Source organism: Schistocerca gregaria, chromosome 1 (assembly GCF_023897955.1).
Source record: "Schistocerca gregaria isolate iqSchGreg1 chromosome 1, iqSchGreg1.2, whole genome shotgun sequence".
Classification (NCBI taxonomy): Eukaryota; Metazoa; Arthropoda; class Insecta; order Orthoptera; family Acrididae; genus Schistocerca; species Schistocerca gregaria.
In genome coordinates this window covers 805,221,592-805,247,072 of record NC_064920.1, presented here as the reverse complement: position 1 = coordinate 805,247,072, position 25,481 = coordinate 805,221,592, and the positions used below count along the sequence as shown (strand labels likewise).

General features: G+C 39.5%; 1 protein-coding gene across 1 annotated transcript in view; it reads right to left on the bottom strand.

The window, feature by feature from the left end:
* The window catches only part of LOC126270326 (CAP-Gly domain-containing linker protein 1-like), a 536,038-nt gene that overhangs the window by 119,947 nt on the left and 390,610 nt on the right, over positions 1 to 25,481 (bottom strand). Inside the window, 4 exon segments of the mRNA XM_049974062.1 lie at positions 1,603 to 1,860; positions 2,567 to 2,719; positions 4,407 to 4,484; positions 8,079 to 8,147. Coding sequence (XP_049830019.1) covers positions 1,603 to 1,860; positions 2,567 to 2,719; positions 4,407 to 4,484; positions 8,079 to 8,147 — 558 coding nt within the window.

Here is a 25,481-nt window from a genome sequence, read left to right as displayed (position 1 = left end):
TATCTTTTTCAGGTTATCAGTAACTGATGTCTTAAATTTATCCTTTAATAATATTAATATTTTTAAGTTTCAAACTTACCTAATACACAATCTAGCATGACAGCACACTAAAGGATAAAGTTAAGCTGCTTCCTCTTGCAGTTGATCTGCTGTGTCTCATAATTTCCTACAATTTGTTGTAAAAACAAAGTAAAGGGTGTACAACTTTGCTTCTACCGTTTGCTGATAGGTGGTGACAACGGTAAGTAGCGGTCAAAAAAAACAGATCATAGACGTCAGGCAGTTAGCTTGGACCTGGGTCAACCTAACTGCATTCAAACATTAGTCGATTTGTGTCTGCATCATAAAGTTGTCCTTGATTGAAAATGTCATTTGTGGGAGGTGTTACTGTTTTGTTTCAATATGAAGAAAACAGCAGCCGAGTCTCATCGAATGCTCACAAGGACATGTCGTAATGATGCTGTTAGTGAAAGAGCGTATCGTGAGTGGTTTCAAGACTTCAAGAATGGTGATTTTAACATTGCAGGCCAGCATAGCGGTGGAAGACAGAATGTTTTCAAAGTTGCAGAATTGGAGACATTGCTGAGCAAAGACTTGTGTCAAACGCAAGAAGAATCGCCACGATTAGTGGGAGTGATACAACAAGCCATTTCAAAATGTCTCAACGCTATGGGCATGATTCAGAAAGAAGGAACTTGGGTCTCGTGTGAGCTGAAACCAAGAGACATTGGACAGTGTTTATGTGTTTGTGAACAATTGCTTCAGAGGCAAAAACAGAAGGGATTTCTGCATCGTCTTGTGACAGGGGACGAAAAATGGGTTCATTATGATAACTCTAAATGCAAAAAATCATGGGGATATCCCGGCCATGTTTCCATGTCGATGGCTAAACTGAATATTCATGGCTCCAAGATCATTCTCTGCATTTGAAGTGTTAAAACCAAGTGAAACAATCAGAGGTGCTCGTTATCAAATTCAATTAATTCATTTGAGCAGAGCATTAAAAGACAAATGGCCGCAATATCGCGGGAGGCATGATAAAATGATTTTGCAGCACGACAACGCTCAACCCCACATTGCAAAACAGGTGAAAATGTACTTGGAAACATTAAAATGGGAAGTCCTACCCAACCGGCCGTATTCTCCAGACATTGCTCCCTCTGACTTTCACCTGTTTAGATCAACGGCACATGGCCTGGCTGACCAACACCTCTGATCTCATGAAGAAGTCACAAATTGTATCGGTTTGTGGATTGCTTCAAAAGATGAACAATTTTTTCGACATGGGATACATACGCTGCCCAAAAGATGGGAGAAAGTAGAGGCCAGCGATGGAAAATACTTTGAATGATACATGTGCAACTAATTTGTTTAATTAAAGCCTCAAATGTTGGGGAAAAAACAGCACAAGCAAAGTTGTACATCTTGTAATTCACCAGCAAGTTTTAGTATCACTGTTTTGTATGGTTGCTCTTTGAATATAATAAGAGAAGAGAAAAATAACAAAAGAACATCAGAGTTTTGTGAAAAGGTTTTGCTAAACTTTTCATACAAATAAAAATTCAAGAAAAACATTTGGAACTCTGATAGCATTAAGCCTACCTGAAGCCGGCACTGGTGGTGGTTTTCGAAGGTTAAGATCTTTGACAGAGGAAGTAGGTGATAGTGATGCAGTAGACCGCCGAGGTGATGTTAATGCAGGTGATGAGCCTCCGTTAGTTACTCCTGGTGTCTTATCCCCTCTCTCCTCATCTACTTCCAGCAAGGGTTCACGGGTCAGTCGAGTCAACCGTGAGAACACACCTCGTTTGTTCTCACATTGGAAGTAACGGACACCAGCTACAGAACCATCATTCTTTCCTGTGCATATAAAATGTGTCTGTAATTAAGTTCTGTAATAAGACACAAAATTTGCAGTTTACCATATGCCAGATCTCATTTGCTTTCCCTTTTGTAACAGTTTCTACATGAAATTTTATATTACGGAACTGACATGCTGATAACAATGACAATGAATGTAAAAAGCACACATTGTCAGTAATTATTAATTATGAATATTAAGTAGTTCAATTAGAAGAAGAAAAATTTGCTCAAAATGATACATTGGCAATTCAGTCATAATTCACATGTGGCATTGTCTCCTCTTCAACTTTGGAAAACTAAAATATTGCTCCACCTTGTCACTTTATTTCAAATTCGTTTATAAAGTTAAACATGCCAGTCAAAGTCATAAAAGTGAAGGATGTCATTTATGTATATAACTAAATGTTTTAAAGGAAATTATGTGTGAAGAAGTTTCAAGTACACAGAATCAATACAGAACTCAGTTCTCAGAATGTGAGGATATGTGCAGTCTGGTGAAATACCATCAAAACTCTAAACAAAAACTCTGTGATGTGTCAGTTACTAATGTAGCTTAAAGAACATTATAAAAGGTTCACATTTAAAATAAATAAATAATTAATTTAAAAAAGTTCTTCAAAGGTATTACTGTGTTCCATTCTTTACATTAATTGGTGCAGAATAAACATACAAGTGAGATAGTGTTAAAAATTTTATAACTTACCAACTGGTTCATCAAGAACAATTCCTGCCCATTCTCCAGGAGCAAACTGTGTTTCACCGATGTATGCAATCTGTCCAGGTTTCGTTCCACCAACCCATATCCGATCACCAATAATGAAACTGTCAGTGTCTTCAGTCAGTACGATGCTAGCATCTTTAATTCAATGCAAGGAAATGAAAAATGACATTTTAAAAAAGTCACTTCTCATATAAATAAATATAAAAGATCAAAATTCACTGTTCAACTGAAATTTTATGGCCATTGTACAACGTCTGTCAGAAGAGTTAAAGAATGTCTTTCAAGCACACACTTCAAGAAACCTGACAGATCAATAAAGATTTAAGACACAGACTGACATTGGTCTTTATATTATCAGTACATTACTAATATACTCATATTATATTTTCGTAAAACCTAAATTTTTCTACCTACTACCATCACTAACATGATACATAATACAGATGAGGGAAAAAGAGGAAAAAACACATTGTTATAGAAAAGTTTTATAAAATCCAGTAATTACTTCTTAAAAACCTTAAAGCATGTAAAATCTGACATTCAATATTACCATAAATGTGGACTGAAATTCAGTAATTACTTCTAAAGAGGCTAAAGCTCATAATATCTGTTAGACAGTATTCAACAACCAACAAATAGAAGTGAGAAGTTATATCTTTCCCTTCATCAGATTTAAACCCTAACTTTCTTCTGTTAATTGAATTTCAAATAAATATACAAATCTGCAGTTCAAATTTATGGCAATGTGATAATCATAGATTAGAGGTGGCTTTTTCTTCTAAGCAAGTCATAGTCATACCAGTAAGTGAATAGTGGCATCATTATTATATTCTAAAGTGGAAACTTCTGAAAACAGTCTGTATTTGTGATTATATCCTGTATTAAACCACAATGTTCTTTGCAATTGTTTTAAATCTTGGTAAATTCCACAAATGCTGCAAGACAATATTTTAAAAATTCTAAACACACATTTCACTCCAAGATTATTTTCCAATAACTACAGGTAAACTTCATTTTACCTTGTTTACTGGATACCACAGGAACAATCAAGACTGGTTTTGTATCAGAAAATTATAAAAGTTTTACACTATGGATGTCTTGGTGAAAATATTTAGTAGCCAAATGCCACCAATGAGCATTGAAAAAATGTGCTTTTTGTTCGGTTGGTTGATTTGACTGCATAAAAGTAACATCTGGGCTGTAGCTGTACAACACTGTAACATTAATTCAGTGTTGTATGTTTCGGACTCAGATTGAATTAAGCAAAGAGACTGGGATGACTTTTATGTTTCTGAGCAAAACATTATGTAATACAGTTTATTTTCATACATGGAAATGTTTCACTAGGATATTTTTGTAACACTTCTAAATGTAGGAAACGAGAAAGCAATATCCCACTTTTTAGGGACCACCTCAGATTTCACTACTGTGATAAGATCTGAAACAGTGTTCATTTAGCTTCTTGAAACCAAATGAGAAGGTGTGTAAGCAAAATATGCAGAAAATTTGACATGAAAGCTGCTGAAGTGGTATTAAACGAAAATGCTGGGACACACGACATTCATAACAAGGAAAAAGTAAAACTACTGAATATTTTCTCTATATTATTTCCTTGTACCTAGGCAGCAAATTTAAAATTCTTTATATTATTAAGAGAGACTAATTATTATCAGATTTGCAGCTGTGTCACTGGTATAAAATATATGACCGCCAACTTCTGTATTATTTGTATTACAACATGACATGTAAGACCTATTTTATAAGTCAGTACTTGACCCCACTAGTAATTAACGATAAAAGCACACATTGCAAAAATACATACCTGATGAACGTCTGATGCCTGCTTCACTGAGCCTGCGCACATCAATATGACACTCCACAGAGGAAGAGACTGGTGCGTCTAGCAAGTAACATGCAACACAACTGATAACAAAGCACAAGCAGAAACACAGCCCAGAAGGTAACCAGATAAAAGCAGAGGCATGCTCAGTCCCAACATAGATAATACAATGATCAAAAGTTTTTACTAAGTGAAATATATTTGCTTACACACAGGTCAAAACACTGTAACAATTAACAAATAAATAGAAGAAGAAAAATGATACTTGAGCACACTGCTCTTTGTGAAGTATCACATGCAACTTCTGGAATAACATTTAATCCCACATTATAGTATGTCATTCAGTTCTCATTCACAACTGAACTCTTTTGGGTGTTTCTCTTCAAATAATGTAGCATTCACTGCTTTGAGATTATAGATATTCAATAATAATAATAAATGAGAACGCATGCAATCCATAACGTATGTAGAACAGTCTACTGGAAACAACTTCAAAGATAAATGTTTGCTTATCATTTCACACATATATTATTAAACAATAAACTATGAAAGTATAGGCATGAACTGGAAGAAGGTAGAACCAATAACAACCTACAGATATAGTTGCAAGCACTATTTTCAATTTCATCCTTAGCTATCATATTGAGTGAGATGTGTTGATCTAGAATCAGTGTAAACATGATTAAACAACACACAAAGTGAGAAAAGGTAAAGCAATTAGAAATTATATGAATGATAAAGGGATGGGTACAGAGATGAACAGAGGACAGGCTCACTGCTCAATGAACTCTTTTCAGTGTCACACTTCACACTTAGTACTCCCATCCATTTGTAACCCCCAAGATCACAGGTGAGAATAACATACTGTAAGCAGTAACCCAAACATTGGTCATACCATGTACAGAGAGGATTACAGTGAAGTGTAATAAAGTATTAAGGATTATCAGACACATACTTCTCAACTAAAATATAGGACTCCTTTCCGAGTATGAAAATAAGATGTGCAACTTTGTTGAAAACCAAAATATTCTTGTGTGCAAAAGAATAGCACAATGTCAGAAAATTGCATCAGCTGATGACAAAATGAAGTGATAACAAAATGAAATAAATATTATGAAAGCCATTTCCTCTGTCCCATTAAGAAATTTGTTGATGATGGCTGGGATTACAAAAGTTCAAAACTTTTGAATATCAGAGCCAAAGTGCCAAGCAAAGCATAGACAGTATGTATTATCTCAAAGTTTCAGTAACTGAAAGACACAGAGATGTTGCTAAATGTTGCACCACAGAAATTTTGAAATTCCACATTATATACATGAGAATGGAAAAAACCTAAACAGGGGTGGGGGAGGGGGGGGGGGGGGGGAATCTGTAACGTCCCAAGTAGATAGAATTTTATATGTCTTAGGAGATATGAGGTTTTGTTAACTGAGAACATGTGCAGAGAGCAGAACAAGTCAAAATCACAATGCCTCATGGACAAATCGATGCATGGATAAATGAGTTCAGTAGCTGGTATGTGGATATCATTTCTTTTCACAAATAGCACAGGGAATATGGAAAGAAATCACACTTTCAAGTACCATTACACCTAATTTATAAGATACTGCACTACACGCATATTAGCACTTAGATCACAAGCAACAGCAAGACATTCATGACACTAAAATTGTGAAATAAATCACAACATTGCAGAAAATAAAGTGCAAGCAACAACATTACCAAAAAGCCCATACACTCACAAGAAAGTACACAGTCCTTAAGATCTCCTTACTCTGTGTTCCCATATCCATTGCCAACCACTTATTACAGTCTCACTTTTGACACACGCAACAGGCACACACATGCTGGCACTGTATTCTATGGCTCATACTGGTGAAGCTCTCAAAGCTAAAGTTCTATTTCCTATACAAATCGCTTCAAACCCTTACTCGTGAAATTGCATGCTACTTACGTTTGCCAGAAGAGTTATAACACTAATGTAATATTCAAAACAAAAAAGTCTATTCATAAAAGATGCAATTCAGAGAGTGAAGTACTAATGTACAAGTTGTATGCAAATGTACTGCCTGACAAAAAATGTGAAGTACATGGTCGGATGTCAATGTAATTTTGTATACATACACAACATTGTTGAATATCTAAGCAATTAGAGTGACAGGTACAATGGCAAGCAGAGTGCATTAGTATTGTTCGTGTTTAGTGCTGGTACCAGGTTTGAAAGGTGTGTGACAGCATCAGATGTTGAGTGATCACTGTGAATGTCACAGGAAAGTCATTTACTCTTGAGATAGTGTTCACAGAATCTCACAGAGTTTGAAAAGGACCTATTTTTATAATATAATAATATTGATTACAGTGGCAACCTGAGTTGAAGTCCTGTTGTTTCAATGTTTTGGAGACACACGTCTGTGTTTCTCTTGACGTCAAGGTCTGGGGAGCCATCAAGTATGACTTCAGTTTGCAGGTGATAGCAGGTGAGGGAACTCTGACAGCACAAATGTATGTCATGGGCAAACTACATCCTCACATGTTACCTCTCACGTGTTAGTATTGTGGCGTCAATTTTCAACAGTATAATGGTTGTTCGCATATGCCACATGTCTCTATGAACTGTCTGTGTGCTGCTGAGTTATTTTAATGCCCTGCAAGGTCCCCTGATCTGTCTCCAATACAAAATGTACAGACCTGCTCAGACATCAACTCTCTCCCACAGTCCATATCCAGGGTATCGAGGAACAGTTACAACGGTTGTGAACCAGCTTGCCTCAGAAGAGGATACAGTGGGTTTATGAGACACTTCCCAACAGTGCAAGCATCCAGACCAGAGGGTGTGTAACATCATACTGATAAATGGGCTCATACTGTCAAATTCTTTGTAAATCTGATTCGATATTGTTATCACTGAAATAATATCACATACCCTCTCAACCCATGAAGTTTCTCCATTTACTCCTCCCCTTCTGGATGCTTCACTTTTTTGTCAGGCAGTGTAATTATTATAGACCTCATAGTGGCTTGTATATTACTTTGCAAATGGGCAAAAATTACAGGACATAAGTGGAGAAGGAATTTCCATATACCAATTTGAATCATCTCTGGTACCCATATTGGCTACTTCCAAATCACAAATATTTTATAAATAAATATTATTAAATACCTTTTTAATGGACAGCATGCCAGTCTTAACTTTTAATACTAGGCATTTCAGATCCATCTTTATCAGGCATTAAGAGTCATTCATGTTTTCCACACTGAGCAAGGTAGAGTAGTGGATAAGATATTGGGCTCTTATTCTGCTTCAAGTGTTCTGTGGTTTGTCCATAGCTCTAGGACGGTTCCTTTGATACATGCACAGTCAATTTAAATCCCCACCATTGAAGAATCTGAACTTGTGTTCTACCTCTAATGACTATTGTGATCAACTGTTATATTCATTTCCTTTTATCATTTTCTCCGAAGATTGGCAAGTACAGTCATTAATGATTTGCAACTTATGTAATGCACAGAGGTCTGGCTGTGCATGAATGTTGTTCATGTGTGAATACTCTACAATTTTTATTTATTTATTTATTTGGTAGATGTAAAATGTTGATATGTAGTCTGGAGAGAAAGAAATGATGGGAAAATATTGACCTATGTAGACATACATACCAGTCAGTCTCTTCCTTGGTACGTCATCACTGACTTTTCTTGGCTGCACAGAAGGGTCCGAACTGCCATCTGGAGACAAGCAATAGCCATGCAACATTCCAAGCAAGTAACAGGGAATCTCACACAAAAACTTATTTTCAAAACGCACTCAGCATTCAAAATTGGTTAAAGTAAATAAAGGAACACTGTAACACTTTACACACAAAACATCAGATATAACAAGGATTAAAAGCCTCAGTTTGTGACTTTCAAGCTACAGCTTTCAACATGAGAGCTGCAAAAATTTTCAAGTTTGTTTTCATAATGTAACTGATCTCCAAAGAATAACAACTTGTACTTCAATTATTCTATGGAGCTGATGTCTGGAAGGAATATTTGCTATGTTATAGGATTCCACATATTACCAAAGTCTTTAAAATTAGTTGAAATCATGTTACTTTTCTTCTCTTTAAATCATTTCAAAATATGTTGGCACCCTTAAGAAATCTTTAATGTCTTCAAAAGAAGAAAATAAAACATTTGCTTACAGTAGCTCTCTATAAAGAAATTTAACAGACAGACAACCATCACAAAAATTTCATTATTTTCACTAAAAAGCTATATTTATGGTGTTTATAATTTGTAACAGTAGCGTGACTGTGTTGCTGTTTCCAGCTTATAATCATAGTGTAGACATGGTTCTCAAAATCCCTATTTTCGATAACATAGCAAAACAGCAATATAACAATATTATGAGAAAGAAAGATGCCACTCACCATAGGCACAACAAAAAGATTTTCACACTTAAAACTTTTAGCCAATGGCCTTTGTCAACAGTTCAGTTGCCTGAGACTGCAGTCGTGTGTGTGAGTTGCATTTGCGTAAGTGTGTGTGCGCGTATATGTGTATTGACAACGGCCATTGGACGAAAGCTTTAAGTGTGAAAATCTTTTTGTTATGCCTATCTGCGACTCGGCATCTCCGCTATATAGTGAGTGGCAACTTTCCTTCTCGTAATATTGTTACATTCCATCCCGGATTTTTTTATTGTTTGATTTTTGCAAAACAGCAGTATGTTTTGTCTGAACAGGTAACTAATAAAAATGTAAAGGGTGATTAACAATTTTGTGATTCTACATGTGGGAAATACTTCAAAACACTGAAATCACCCAACAATGTTACAGGGCAAATAATTTATATTATTAGTGGTTTCATTTGAGAACAATAGTTTCACTTTGAAGCCCTAGTCTGTGGTTAAATTATTCTCCACCACACCTTTTTCCCTAGCAGTATTGGTGCAGTAATGTCTACAGGATACCCTCCATAAGAGAGCTATTGCCAGAGAGGGTTTGTGTTGCGCCATGAGGTATGCTTTCATTGCTCACATGGTAAGAGCATTATTTATGGCATTTGAAGATTGAGGTTCGTGTCTTTTTCTCACAATCCCTATGGAGGCAATATGTAGGGGTTTGTAATATATTCCTAGAATCATCATTTAAATCCGGTTCTTGGAACTTTGTTAGTAAGTTTCTTGTGATAGTTTCTGTCTGTCTTCAAGAGTCTGCCAGTTCAGTTCTTCCACCATCTCTATGACACTCTCCTGCAGATCAAACAAACCTGTGACCATTCGCACTGCCCTTCTCCATATACATTCAAAATCTCTTGCCAGTCCCATTTCGTAAGAGTCCCACACACTTGAGTAATATTCTAGGACGAGTTACAAAAGTGGTTTGGGAGCATTCTCCTTTGTAGACTTAGTGCATTTCCCTAGTATCCTACCAATTAACCAAACTCTGCTATCTACTCTACCCACGAATGAGCCTATGTGCTTGTTCCATTTCATGTCCCTACTAAGTGTTACACCCAGGTATTTGTGCAAGTTTACAGGTTCCAACTGTGACTCACTGACATTATATTCATAGGATACTATGTATTTCGTTGATGAGAATTATAATTCAATTCGACACAATTTTTTCACAGAAACCTGTTATTTAGTGCTGGAGACATTCCTTCAAACACTATTTCATATCCAAGCAAAGCCTCATAAGTGACTATTGAAGACATGTAACATTTTGATGGAACAAAATTGAATTTTATTAATTGCAGATCATCCATTTAGAATATGTTCTTTACGTAGTCACTAATTTGTAGCAACTGGTAAAACTGTATATTTGTGGTAAGGATTCAGTTATTATTGTTCTTCATAGTGGCTACACATGGGTTAAAAAAGACCGTCCTTTATTAAAATTTGTGCAGTTATTATTTACATATTTAATCATATTCCTGCTGGAAGTCAAATAGTGGAGAATAAGAGGGCAACCATACATATATCTCACAGAGAACATGTCATGAGCTAGTGCAGAGCAGTTAACAAGCACTACATCAACACCTTCCAGAGGGGACCTTGGGCTGATTTCAGTTCCCTTTACCCCCTCACCCAGAGCTGAAAGAATTTTTCAAGCTCCTCCGCCACATATTTTTTTAATGTACGTAAAATTATGTTTCACTACGGATTTGTGCTCCTAAACAGTAATTTATACAAGGTAAACAGTTGAAATGAGATTTTATTAGAAATCGTTATATGGTGGGATTAATACAAATGACGTATTTCCACACAGGCTTATTGTTTGTAAATACAGTTAATGCCAGTAAGAAAAGTAGCCTATACAAAGCAACTGTGTGTTTAAACACCTGAGTGAAACACTTATCATCATTTTGTGAATCCAATGCCAATTCCAAACTGACATTCTGTACAATGACACATGTATGGCAGTAACTCCAACACTATTTTTCTCCATTTTAATACACGGCAAGGCTAGGTATGTATTTTGAATCTCAAAGCTAGTGGGCAGTCTTGAGTTACAACCTAAGTTCTTCCAGCTCATGGTCTGCGTTACTATTATACTGCCTATGATCTTTCAGTAGGTCAAGACGCGCCCACCTCCTCCCCTCTACCATTGCTCTCCCGCGAAGCTACGAAGGTCGCAAAAGCGGATTTTAAAAGGTGAACGTGAATGACTCATGACAACAAATCCGAATTGTTCAGTCGAAAAGGTCGTGAACACAAACAGCGTGTAGCATCTCAGACTGCGCCTTCCTCGAGGAATGTCCTCAGAAAGCTGTATTTTTTATGACATGTGTCTGTTCTCAGTGATGTATTTCCAGGTAGGACAATTTGACTACCGGCCCCGGTGACAGTGCGGTTCTAGGCGCTTCAGTCCGGAACCGCGCTGCTGCTACGGTCGCAGGTTCGAATCCTGCCTCGGGCATGGATGTGTGTGATATCCTTAGGTTAGTTAGGTTTAAGTAGTTCTAAGTTTAGGTTTTAGGTTTTAAAGAAGATAGCTTAAAAAGACGGGTTAAATGTTTATTTCCTTATTCATATAGCAGTTGATGGACGCCACGATTGTGGTGTAGTATTGATAATTCTAGAAGAAATGGCAATTCACAATTATTTCGTTTCTGAAATATTTACTTGCTCAATAGCTATCTTTCAAACTCCACCAATTTCATCATCAATGAAAGTAAATTATAGGCTATGAAAATCGCAGACCATCTCGAAAATCAAAGAAACTAGATTTTTTTCTGTGGCTTTCGGACGCTGCTACGCCTGAGGGGTGTGTATATCAATAGTTTTTCATATAAGGTACCTCAGTACGTCTGTTTTGCAAGTCAGTGAATTGAATTTCAGCAACGAGTTGCATGTTGTTTACGGTGTAGTAGTAATTTTCCCTGTCGGACAGTAAAGCTGCCGACATTGGTGGACAAATATTTCAAGGGAATAGAAAACATGACTACTGTTCTTGCTAGGCCTACATCTATATCTACATTCATTCTTCACAAACGACCAAACGATACACTGCAGAAAGTTGTAGAGTTATCTTCCTTGTAAGTATTTAGAACCTGTCTATTGCTTAATTACCCTGAACTTCAATAAGGAACTACGTATTTTGATGTCGACTACTAGCGTTTGATTTTTTTTATGTAACTATTGTTATTTATTTGGTAAAAGCTCACTGCTTACTGTGCCATGTTTATCAACGAGCGTTGGTCTCAAAATAGGAGCCCTGCATTGTTATCCCGCACAAGGGGTTCCACTGCCTTCGATCTACTTGTTAATCAAGCATCAAATCTGTTTCTTCTATTGTCTTAGGCTTAAAATCCGTCTGGCAGAAGGACATGTACTCTTTCTTCGTGTTTTGGTTGTGCCCTGCGAGCATTTTTTAATTTCGCAAAATGTCCAGCATTTTATACTACAGTATATAAATTTAAAACTATATTTTAAATGTGTTACTGATTTTTGTTAGTTTTACTGAATTTATATAAAAACTGTGTAAGTTCTTCACTTGCAAAATGCCTGCTTGTATTAAATATTTCTCCTGTCTTTTAGGGCTACGAAATGAAAGAGGAAGCTGCCTGGTAGAATTTTGCACAGAGCATTACTTAATCATAGCTAACGCCTGGTTCAAGAATCATGAAAGAAGGTTGTATACATGGAAGAACCCTGGAGATACTAGAAGGTTTGAGATAGATTATATAATGGTAAGACAGAGATTTAGGAACCAAGTTTTAAATTGTAAGACATTTCCAGGGGTAGATGTGGACTCTGACCACAGTCTATTGGTTATGAACTGTAGATTAAAACTGAAGAAACTGCAAAAAGGTGGGAATTTAAGGAGATGGGACCTGGACAAACTGAAAGAACCAGAGGTTGTACAGTTTCAGGGAGAGCATAAGGGAACAATTGACAGGAATGGAAGAAAGAAATGCAGTAGAAGAAGAATGGGTAGCTTTGAGGGATGAAATAGTGAAGGCAGCAGAGGATCAAGTAGGTAAAAAGACGAGGGCTAGTAGAAATCCTTGGGTAGCAGAAGAGATACTGAATTTAATTGATGAAAGGAGAAAATACAAAAATGCAATAAATGAAGCAGGCAAAAAGAAATACGAACGTCTCAAAAATGAGATCAACAGGAAGTGCAAAAGGGCTAAGCAGGGATGGCTGGACGACAAATCTAAGGCTGTAGAGGCTTATCTCACGACGGGTAAGACAGATACTGCCTACAGGAAAATTACAGAGACCTTTGGAGAAAAAGAGAACCACTTCCATGAATATCAAGAGATCAGATGGACACGCAGTTCTAAGCAAAGAAGGGAAAGCAGAAAGGTGGAAGGAGTATATAGAAGGTCTATACAGGGGCGATGTTCTTGAGGACAATATTATGGAAATGGAAGAGGATGTAGATGAAGAGAAAATGGAAAATATGATACTGTGTGAAGAGTTTGACAGAGCACTGAAAGATCTAAGTCGAAACAAGGTCCTGGGAGTAGACAACATTCCATTAGAACTACTGACAGCCTTGGGAGAGCCAGTCCTGACAAAACTCTACCATCTGGTGAGTAAGATGTATGAGACAGGCGAAATTCCCTCAGACTACAAGATGAACATAATAATTCCAATCCCAAAGAAAGCAGGTGTTGACAGATGTGAAAATTACCGAACTATCAGTTTAATAAGTCACAGCTGCAAAATACTAACGCGAATTCTTTACAGACAAATGGAAAAGCTGGTAGAAGCCGACCTCGCGGAAGATCAGTTTGGATTCCGTAGAAATGTTGGAACACGTGAGGCAATACTGCCCCTAAGACTTATCTTAAAAGAAAAATTAAGGAAAGACAAACGTACGTTTCTAGCATTTGTAGGCCAAGAGAAAGCTTTTGACAATGTTGACTGGAATACTCTCTTTCAAATTCTGAAGGTGGCAGAGGTAAAATACAGGGAGCGAAAGGCTATTTACAATTTGTACAGAAAGCAGATGGCAGTTATAAGAGTCGAGGGGTATGAAAGGGAAGCAGTGGTTGGGAAGGGAGTAAGACAGGGTTGTAGCCTCTCCCCGATGTTATTCAATCTGTATATTGAGCAAGCAGAAAAGGAAACAAAAGAAAAATTCGGAGTAGGCATTAAAATCCGTGGAGATGACATTGTAATTCTCTCAGAGACAGCAGAGGGCTTGGAAGAGCAGTTGAACGAAATGGACGTGTCTTGAAAGGATGGTATAAGATGAACACCAACAAAAGCAAAACGAGGATAATGGAATGTGGTCGAATTAAGTGGGGTGATGCTAAGGGAATTAGGTTAGGAAATGAGACATTTAAAGTAGTAAAGGAGTTTTGCTATTTGGGGAGCAAAATAACTTATGATGGTCGAAGTAGAGAGAATATAAAATGTAGACTGGCAATGGTAAGGAAAGCGTTTCTTAAGAAGAGAAATTTGTTAACATCGAGTATGTATTTAAGTCTCAGGAAGTCGTTTCTGATAGTATTTGTATGGAGTGTAGCCATGTATGGAAATGAAATATGGACGATAAATAGTTTAGATAAGAAGAGAATAGAAGCTTTCGAAATATGGTGCTACAGAAGAATTCTGAAGATTAGATGGGTAGATTACATAAGTAATGAGGAGGTATTGAATAGAATTGGGGAGGAGGGGAGTTTGTGGCACAACTTGACTAGAAAAAGGGACATATTCTGAGACATCAAGGGATCACCAATTTAGTATTGGAGGGCAGCGTGGAGGGTAAAAATCGTAGAGGGAGACCAAGAGGTGTATACACTAAGCAGATTCAGAAGGATGTAGGGTGCAGTATGTACTGGGAGAGGAAGAAGCTTGCACAGGATAGAGTAGCATGGAGAGCTGCATCAAACCAGTCTCAGGACTGAATACCAGAACAACAACAATGTCTTTTAGGTCGTACTTTAAATTTTTTCCAACTGGTGACTCTATATGAGGACATGTTTGCCACTATGAATGAATTTCTGAAAAGAACCCCCGAGCTGCACGTACTTATTCCACTCACAGGTCATTATAAACAGTGTTGCACCCCTTCACTCAATGACACACAGGACAGATTTAGAATTTAGCGCAGGAGTTTGGTGATCAGACATGGAGCGACACCCCTCGAAACTCTGCCGCCCAAATTCTAGCGACCACACTTTCTTCCATTCAGCAGCCTATTGAGGAACGTACAGTGAACATCCTTAATAATTCAAAAATTATTCTAGACAATAAACTGCGATTTTCAGTATACGAGAATACATACTTTATTGTTCAGTTAATGCTATCAACTTGATAAGCGTATTTTTTTTTAAGTGAATGGCTTACGGTGTCCATCCCCTTGTGCTATGTCTAAATAGCAATGGAGGATTTCGAGAAAATATATGTGGGAAGTAATAACAGGCAAAGAAGTAAGTATTTTTCTGTACATTTAAAGCAGGAACAATTTTAATGACCAAGGTGTTGAAACAAAATATACTTTGTAAGCGGGATTATGCATTTTTATTTATGTTATTACATCATTCAGTGGCTTGCAATAACATGAGTTCGCATGTACGCTGTTTCGGCATACTTCGGCGTGAAATTTATAAGGTTTCACGCGTAAGCGGCCTATTTGAGAAGAGTGCTTCATTACGAACAGTGACCTGCATTATACATGCGTACTCATGTTGTTGCAAGCCAATGAATGATATAATAACATACATAAAAAAGCATAATCGCGCTTTCAAAATATATTTTGTTTCAACACCTTGGTCATTAAAATTATTCCTGCTTATAAATGTACAGAAAAATACATACTTCTTTGCCTGTTATTACTTCCACATATATTTTCTCGAAGTCTTGAACCCTACATTGATATAGCTTCAAAACTACACTTGATTTGAAAATAGTTCTCCAGTTAGAGCATAGGCTGCGCAGTGTATTGTATGTTCTATCGTGATATTCTCGTTTCGATAGCGCAAATTATTTTGCAGTTTTTTTAACAGCTTGCGAATTTCCAAGTTTTCCTTGAAATCAGACAGAATCCTTAAACAAAAACATAAAAGTTATTTTCCGCTCTTCGATGAAGGTTGCAGTTCAGCTAGCTTCTGTGAAAGAGGATCATTTTGTTTTTAAGGAGATCTTTAAAACAGTGACACTTCTTATGACCCAGACCGTTAACTTTTAAAAGTGTGAAGTATGCGTTTTCTCGCTTACGAAACAATAAATGTCTGATATCGAACACAGTGGCAATTCTTTTTCTCTGGACATGGCATACCACCCGTAATACAGCACTGTGTATGCGTACCAACCTACGGGATGATGACAGCTTTATCGTGTAGAAACTTGGTTTTAAATTTCGTAACCGAGATATTAATGGAAGAAATTAAATAAAGCCAGCACCAGGGCCGAAATTCCATGTTTTTAAAGCATGGCAACATACGGTTTTGCGACGCTGTGATTGCTCTAGCGTGAGAACACCAAATTTCAGACATTAACCTCCTACCACGATCGGCTCCCACCACCCTAGAGGTATCGCATGAGTTTTATGGCTCTGAGAACTATGGGACTTAACATCTATGGTCATCAGTCCCCTAGAACTTAGAACTACTTAAACCTAACTAACCTAAGGACATCACACAACACCCAGTCATCACGAGGCAGAGAAAATCCCTGACCTTGCCGGGAATCGAACCCGGGAACCCGCGCGCATGAGTTTTATCACCGCACTATACGCTACGCTATAAAGAAAGTCAGGTATCAGCTTGACATGCGCTACAATCTGTTCATGTGGCTTTGTAGGGTAAACGTGATGTGTGTGTTTCATTCAAATGGGTAAAATGGAATATTGACCCGCCATAAAATTCTTTGTTTTGGGGCATGTTTTCGCCTACGGAATCTTATCCAAAGTTAATTCGATTTACAAGTAAAAGAGTCCTTTGATTTTCACAATTAGGAAAAGAGCGGCTGAGAGTCATCGTGATCATAATTACCCATCTGATAACCAAAGTGGTATTAAAACTGCTGCTAAAGATTAATACACGGAATGATATCGGACTATTAGTGATTAAAGGTGTATGAACGATCTGACGCCATGAACATATTGAACGCTGATTAAAAGCAAACGTAAAAACGGATTGCTGAGAAACATTTGGACCATTTTAAAATGTGTATCAAACAATTCATGCCGAGAACGAAGCACTGGGTGGTGATCTTTGGTTCACGGGAAAGTCTACTTCATCCGCCGGAAATGTTCTAGCCCGTTTTGTGTGATACAAAAGAGATTCTCCTCATTTATTAGCTTTCAAAGGGTTGTCTAACACGCGACGAATACTACAGAAGTCTTCTGGGCACATGGGTGAAAAAGAAATACGTGAAAATATGCTGGAACTGTCAATTTACATTAAGTGCCTGGCAGAAGGTTCGTCGAACCACATTTTGATTATTTTCTACCGCTCCACTCCGAACAGCGCGCGGTAAAAAACAACACTTAAATCTCTCCTTGGGAGCTCTGATTTCTCTTATTTTATTACTTTGATTATTTCTTCCTATGTAGGGAGCCATCAACGAACTATTTCCGCATTCGGAGGAGAAGGTCGGTGATAAAAACTTCGTGAAAAGATTCCGGCGCAAAGAACAATACAAAAAATAGCGCTTTTATTTCAATGCTTGCCACCCCAACTCTCTTATCACATCCGCGACAATCTTCTCCCATTTCGCGATAGTAAAAAAGAGAAAAAACAAAAAAAACTTTGGATGTTCTCCGTCAATCCTATCTGATACAGACCCCATACTGCGCAACAATACTCAGAAGAGGACGGGCAAGTATAGTGTAGGCAGTCTCCTTGCGAACAATCTAAGAGGGCAAATATGGAGCTGTTGTATCAGCATACTCTGAAAGGAGCCTTATCGATATGCCATCTGGACCGGAAGATTTGCCTTTATTAATTGCTATATCGAGGATATCTGCTTCTTAAGTTGCTCATGTTGGCAGGTGTTCTTGATTCGAATCCTGGAATATTTACTTCGTCTTCTTTGGCGAAGGAATTTCGGAAAAACGTGTTTATAACTACACTTCAGTGACAATGTCATCGATAACATTACCATTGCTATCGCGCGGTGAAAGTGTTGATTGTGTCTTGCCGCTGGTGCACTTTACATAGACCAGAATCTCTTTGGGTTTTCTCCCAGATTTCGAGAAAAATTTCCGTCGCAGAAACTGTTAAAAGAACCTCGCATTGAAGTTTACGCTAAGTTTCGAGCTTCGGTATAATATAGTAAATATTTAAACATATATTTTTGCCAACATATCGAGGGTAGACTGAAATCACCAACCCCTGTAATTGTATGAGCGGGGTACCTACTTGAAACGAGACTCACGTTTTCTTTGGACTATACAGCAACTGTATGGTATGAGTCGGGGGTCAGTAAAAGAAACCAATTATTAATACATCCCGGTGGTCAAGTATAACCTCTATACACACTAGCTCGCAGGAACTAACTACTTCAATTTCACTACACCATAAACGGCTTGTAACAGTAAAAAATACTCCACCAATTAGTGTATTTAATCTATCCTTTCCGAACACAACAAGGCCTATTTGAAAACAATTCGGCCGAACTTACCTCCGCCAACTTTCAGTAACTAAATCAGTGAATAAAAAATATTCACCAGGTTTATCATGTTCTAACTTCCGCATACTCGCACATATAAAAAAAGTCGTGGTTGGAAAACTTGAGGAGTCTAATGACATTATGGCAGTAGTAGATGCAAATTTTACAAACTTCTGAGGGGGTAGTTAAATGAAAGTGAGAAATACGGAAAAAGTAAGTAAACTGTTTATTATTACAAAAGTAATCGCCATAACTGTTAATACATTCATAACACAGTGAGAAAAAACGGTTAATGGCTTCATCGGAAAATATTTGCAGTTGACTTCGGAACCATGTTGTAACCAGGCGTGCAACTATTCGTCCGAAGCAGATCGACGGCCAGGAATGTCTTTCTACAGGGCTCCAAACATATGGCAATTGCATGGGAGAGGTAGGGACTCCATGGAGCAGTCGTCATGAAACTGCTGCACGCCCATGGTTCTCAGCCCTTTTTTTATAACAACACGCTTCTAGCAACTAACAGCTGAGAGCAAAAAGTCAACTAACGTTAAGAGCTTCAGATGACTGTATTTTTCTTGCTGAGTAACAAACAAAAATACTTACGGAGACAGTAATATTTTGAAATTTGCTTAATTTTAACTGACGTTGGTGTATTCGGCCGTCAGGTAAATAAAGTTTTCCGGTTACGTCGGGGGCAGGGCAGTACTTACCGCGGCCACTGCGGTTAAATACAAGTGAGAGGGAGGAATATTTTATTGTCTGTCGTCCAATGCTGACAACTCACGAGCATGCGCAGCTGGCATCGATTAGTTGCTATGGCATAAATGGGAAACGGAAGCAACATGGACGCACATTATAGAGACGGTCATCTTCAAAAGTGGTAAATGTTCGAAGCAAGTGATACGAAATCAAACTGAGGCTGTTGCAATGCGATGCAATAAGTTAAAGAAAAATGTATTCAAGGCATTAAGTAAAGATCTGTGATTCGGGTCTCATTTTCTAATTACTGTTATTAATAAGTACAACATGCTAATTATGTAGGTTACCAATTAATAGAAGGTCCGTGGACGAAGGTGTGAGAAAGTGGCCAGGACGGGAAAAGTGGCCACTGCTTACTTTTTGCCCTAAACGGCGGTGCTGCCTGCCGAGAAGTGGTCAGACTACCACGTCTTTGAACGTACAAATGTAGTTGCTTGCTGTTTATTTCGATTTGACACTTTCTTCTGTGGATCACTAATGCCCACATAGCGTCCGATCGCGAGAAGTGGACACACTACTCGTCGGAAAAAGTGACCTGAGTGTTCACCTCAGAAAGAAGTGCTTCCAAAAAACACGCATAATACAACAGATAATACTGACTTCTAAACACTTTTATACCGAAAGCTATCACCCGCCATTCTACCCCTTTGTGGCACTTTTGAATTAATTCAGTTATACTACTTAAAATCGTCTTGTGTTCTGTTATTTTGGACTGATGCAAGAGTCCGATTGAAAACTGTCTGCTGCAGTCGTTTGGTGTTCTTCCAGATAGTAGTGCGTGAAGCCTTGAAAATATCCCCGTTAATCAGGAAAACAAACATAGGCTCCTGGTCGCAGTACCCGCCTAGGTACGGAAAACTGGTCACTGTGCAAGCCTTCAGAAAAGTGCATGTAACTGCAACACATTATTTTCTTTTACACTTCGGTGACGTACCATGTAATATGTAGACTCAAAATGTAAAAGTGGTAAGCTTTTATCAGCAACCACAGCTCGGTGAAAACAATTTATCTTTGAGTGGCTATGTAACGCCCTCCCCCCTCTCTTCCAATGCGGACCAAGCTGTCGCCCTACAATGTCAGCATTGGCACTTAAGTAAAAAAGTTTGACGACCACTGGTACGAAAATGTATAAGGGCTTCCCAACGAAACTTCTGCAGCGTACTCGAAACAACCCCGGCATCATGTGGGAGGGCCCACAAACATTTTTCCGTGGATGCATTGAGAGTCTTGTCTCACAATGAGCCGGCCGGAGTGGCCGTTCGGTTCTAGGCGCTCAGTCCGGAGCCGACTGCTACGGTCGCAGGTTCGAATCCTGCCTCGGGCATGGATGTGTGTGATGTCCTTAGGTTAGTTAGGTTTAAGTAGTTCTAAGTTCTAGGGGACTGATGACATCCGATGTTAAGCCCCATAGTGCTCAGAGCCATTTTTGAACTGCACCATACTTACGTTTCGACATGGTTCCCCTTAGGTCAATGCACTTTGTTCAGCGTTCTCCCCTGAGTATATTCCGTCCTTGATGCGCGGTTTTGTAAGAGGCAAAAGTAATCGCCGTAGCTGTTAATACATTTATTTCACTGTGAGAAAAATGGCCCTGAGCACTATGGGGCTTAACATCGGAGGTCATCAGTACCCTAGAACTTAGAACTACTTAAACCTAACTAACCTAAGGACATCACACACATCCATGCCCGAGGCTGGATTCGAACCTGCGACCGTAGCGGTCGCGCGGCTCCAGAACGGTGCACTTGATCACAGCCCGACCTGGACTTTGTACCTCGAGTTACTGTCTCGCTGAAGAGTAACATAGCAACGAGCCAGCCGGTAACGGGTCTGCGGATAAACCAGAGTGGCGGAAGAGGTCAGACAGGCATCGCAGGCCGTTCTTCCGGGTGCGCCAAGGCCAGCAGGGACGCACGGACTGTCCTGTGCTGGCGAAGCCGTGCGACGCCGTGATGTCATTCTCTCCGCTATCTACGAGCCGACAACGGGCCCTTTCTTCCAGCACTGAACACACGAGTAAGCTGTAGTGGTAATTTTGCTGACGCACACAGCTTCAACAAAAAAAGTGTTGTGTTCTATGACTGCAATATAATGCGTCATCGTTGGAATCAGTCCATTCTTTACAAGTGCTTGGGTCTAACAACTTGTAAGGATATGAAATACGAAATGAAATGAGCATGTGAGCACAGTCAGTTTTAGGCAGAGCAGGTGGCAGACTTAGATACTTTGGTAGGACACTGGCAAATGCAATAAGTAAACAAATGCAATTGCTTACAAAACACTCGTGCGACCCAGTTTGAAAGAATGCTCGACTGTGTGGGACCCATGCAAAACAAGACTAAGAGCGGGAAATTGGTCGTATATAAAGAAGGGTAACAAATGTATGGTTCAAATGGCTCTGAGCACTATGGGACTTAACATCTATGGTCATCAGTCCCCTAGAACTTAGAACTAATTAATCCTAACTAACCTAAGGACATCACACACATCCATGACCGAGGCAGGATTCGAACCTGCGACCGTAGTAGTCGCGCGGCTCCGAACTGAGCGCCTAGAACCGCTAGACCACGGCGGCCGGCTCAAATGTATGGTCACAGGTTTGTGTGATACATGGGATAGCGTCACGGAGAAGTTGAAAGAACCTGAACAGGCAGAAGATTGAAAATATACGCCAACTATGCCGCAAAAGCCTATTTCACAAGTTTCAAGAACCAGTAGTAAGTTAGAACTCTAGGAATACACAACAATACCCTACGTATTGCTCCCATTAGTGGCCTCGACGTTTACTTGAAGCGTGCACAAATGCATTTAAGCAGTCATTCTTCCCGCGCTCCGTACCCAAACTTGTGGTACGATACTAAGTGCCGTCTGCTATGCACTTCACAGTGGTTTGCAGAGTTCATATGTAAACGTTCAGCAAGTCAGTATCTATTTCTGCGGTTACAACTGCTGCAACAAATATTAAATATTTATAGATATTAGGACATTCGTTATTAACAATGAATTCTATTTTTTTTTAAAAATATTGGCAGTCATAAACGCAATAGGAGAGGAAAAAATCAACTATCATATCGTATAGGCCTACTGTATTGAATGACAATACTGCAAAAACCTTATAAAAACGCCTGACTATGGAGTTACAGGGTGCCACTCAAAATTGACGTATGCAATACTTCATCTACAGTTCAAGGCATAAAACAAGATTTTCAGTAGGCGATGGTACGCAAGTGATCTATGGACAATACTCGACTTTCTAATGTACAGATGCTCTAATCATTTTGTTTATATCTTTTGAGGATGTCACATTGGCGTAACGACGCTAGTATAATAGAGGCTTCTTCTATTTCATAAAGATGTGAAGATGGTCTTTATGGACCAAAATCCATCGTCTGGGGACAGTCTTTCGCGATCCTCGACTGCAATTAAAGAAACAAATTCTGTACTTCCTGGGTCTTCGCAACTATGTCGCAGTTTGTAGAACTTCATTCAATATGGTAGTTCAACAACCTCGAGAGATATGATAATGCAGAAGTGCTCATCAGGTTTGCGTCTTACATGTGCGCACGTCTTTTGCAGACAATTGCAATTTTAATATGGGAAAGGATGTCAAATACCGGAGTACGTTTGGATACCGTCACATAACATATTTGCTCTCTGGCAGACTGACGAACAATCACAGGTTGAATTGTCGAGGTGAATGTTGCACGTCTCTGTTGTGAATGAGCAGAAATATTTTTAGATTATTTTTCAGAGTGTATACGGTAAAATGGCTCTGAGCACTATGGGACTTAACATCTGAGCTCCTCAGTCCCCTAGAACTTAGAACTACTTAAACGTAACTAACCTAAGGACATCACACACATCCATGCACGAGGCACGATTCGAACCTGCGACCGTAGCGGTCGTGCGGTTCCAGACTGAAGCGCCTAGAACCGCTGGGCCACACAAGCAGGCTATACGGTAAAAAGAAGGAAGATTAATAAAGTCGGAAATATGACTATAAACGGTATCTCATTCTCTCACTTGCTTCTTTCACCGCCAGCAATGATTTGTTAATGCAAAAAATCAAGTTGTCAGCGGTTTTGAGCCTACGTTAAATGTTATGTTCCGATATAACGCGCTTTATATGTCAGGTTAAATTTCGGAAGAAGTCGAAGACGTACCATCTCCAATAGGACCGTTCCTAGTAATGCACTGCAGGGTTCAAACAAACCGCGTTGTGGGCAGCTTGTGACATTAAGACACATACGTCGTCCTCGGCGATACGGAAGTCTATTCAACCGTAAATCAGCTTCTTTCAATGATTAGAGCAGCTGTACATTAGAAAGTCGAGTATTGTCCATAGACCACTTGTGTACCATCACCTACTGAAATTTCTGTTTTATGTCTTGAACTGTACATGAAGTATTGCATACGTCAATTTTGAATGACACCCTGTACATCCATAGCTTCCTGTAGCCAATTTACAATTAACAAATAAACATTTATAAATATCGATCACATCACAGCGATAGTATAGCAAAAAGTGAGTGGTTTTCCGAATGACTCAATGCCACGGAGATTACTGTTGAGTCATATCCAAACGCAAAAATTTCAGGAAAATAAGTGAACCACATACTGATAAAGTAATGTGGAAGTTACCATAATACAATAGACAAAAGAAATGCGAGTAGAGATACGAAACACCTACCGCACGGGCCTCCTCTGTTCCACATGCTAAATTCAAAGAATCACAACAATGGTTGCTACCAACAATACTTCTACAGTACGACTTCACAAAATGTCACTCCCGTCGGCGTTGAGGCGATCAGCTGGCGACTCGGCGGCGTACCTTGGCTTGCAACGGGCATGTCTGCGGCCTATGCAGTATCGAAGGAAGAAGGCAGCAGCGGCGGTGACGGTGGCAGCGGCGACAGCGAGGGCGACGGCGGCTGCGTCCGTTGTGCAGCAAGCGCTGGCGTGCGCGCGCTATTACCTCAGCGAGGAGCCTGCCCCACCACCGCCGCCTGCATCATCCGGCGTCTTTCCCTGGCGGCCGCTTTCGCGCCAACTGCAGCTCACAGCCAGGCCTCGCATCGCGACGGGCGTCGTCGACGTATCGCTGTGCTCTAAGGATGCCACAAATGACAACCGAAGGAGTCATACTGTGAAATGTGAGATGACGCCTTAGATCATCACTTCCATTTCTCTGACCGTATAGTGGACGACAGCCTTGTTTGCACCCCACCGCTGTCGAGACTTATTCAAACACCGAGCAGGGTGGCGCAGTGGTTAGCACACTGAGCTCGCATTCAGAAGGACGACGGTTCAAACCTGGGTACGGCCGTCCTGATTTCCCTAAATCGCTTCAGGCTAATGCCAGGATGGTTCCCTCGAAAGGGCGCAGCCGGCTCCCTTCCCCATCCTTCTCTTATATGATGGGACCGATGACCCCGTTGTCTGGTCCCTTGCCCCACCCCCTCTCTCTCACAAATAAGCCAACCAATTAGCTTCTTCAGACAGGTCTTCCGCCTGAAATACCATTGACCGGAGTAGAATTGTCTCCAGTGATGAGTCCCGCTTTGAACTGAGCCCCGATTACAAGCAAAGACGTGTCTGGAGACGCCCTGTAAAACTGTATGTTACCAATCTGACTGTCGCCCACCATACAACTTGACATCCAGGAGTGATGGTGTGGGCTGCCATTTCATTCCATGCCAGGACCCCTTCGGTTGTAATTCTCGGTATCCTTACAGCACAGCAATACATCGATGATATTCTATGCTCCGTTTCGTTACTTTCATGACAAGCCATCCTGGGCTCACGTTTCACCAAGATAATGCCCGCCCGCACACGGCGAGAATTTCTACTGTTTGTTTTCATACTTGCCAGACCCTATCTTGGCCAGCACGGTTACCGGATCTCTTCCCAATTGAGAACGTTTGAAGCAGTATGGGCAGGACCATACAACCGTCTCGGGATTTTGACGATCTAACCCTCCAGTTGGACAGAATGTGGCATAATATCCCTAAGGAGGACTCGACAACTGTATCATTCAATGCCAAGCCGAATAATTGCTTGCATAAGCGCAAGGGGTGGACTAACGCGTTACTGACTTGCTGAATTTGTCAAGCTCTTCCTGTTGAATAAATCATCCAATTTTTCTGAAATTGTAATCAATTGTTTGTATGTATATGAAGGGCTTATTTCAATAGTGGTACAAATCCATTACCTCCACGTTTCTGTCTATAACGCTTCTG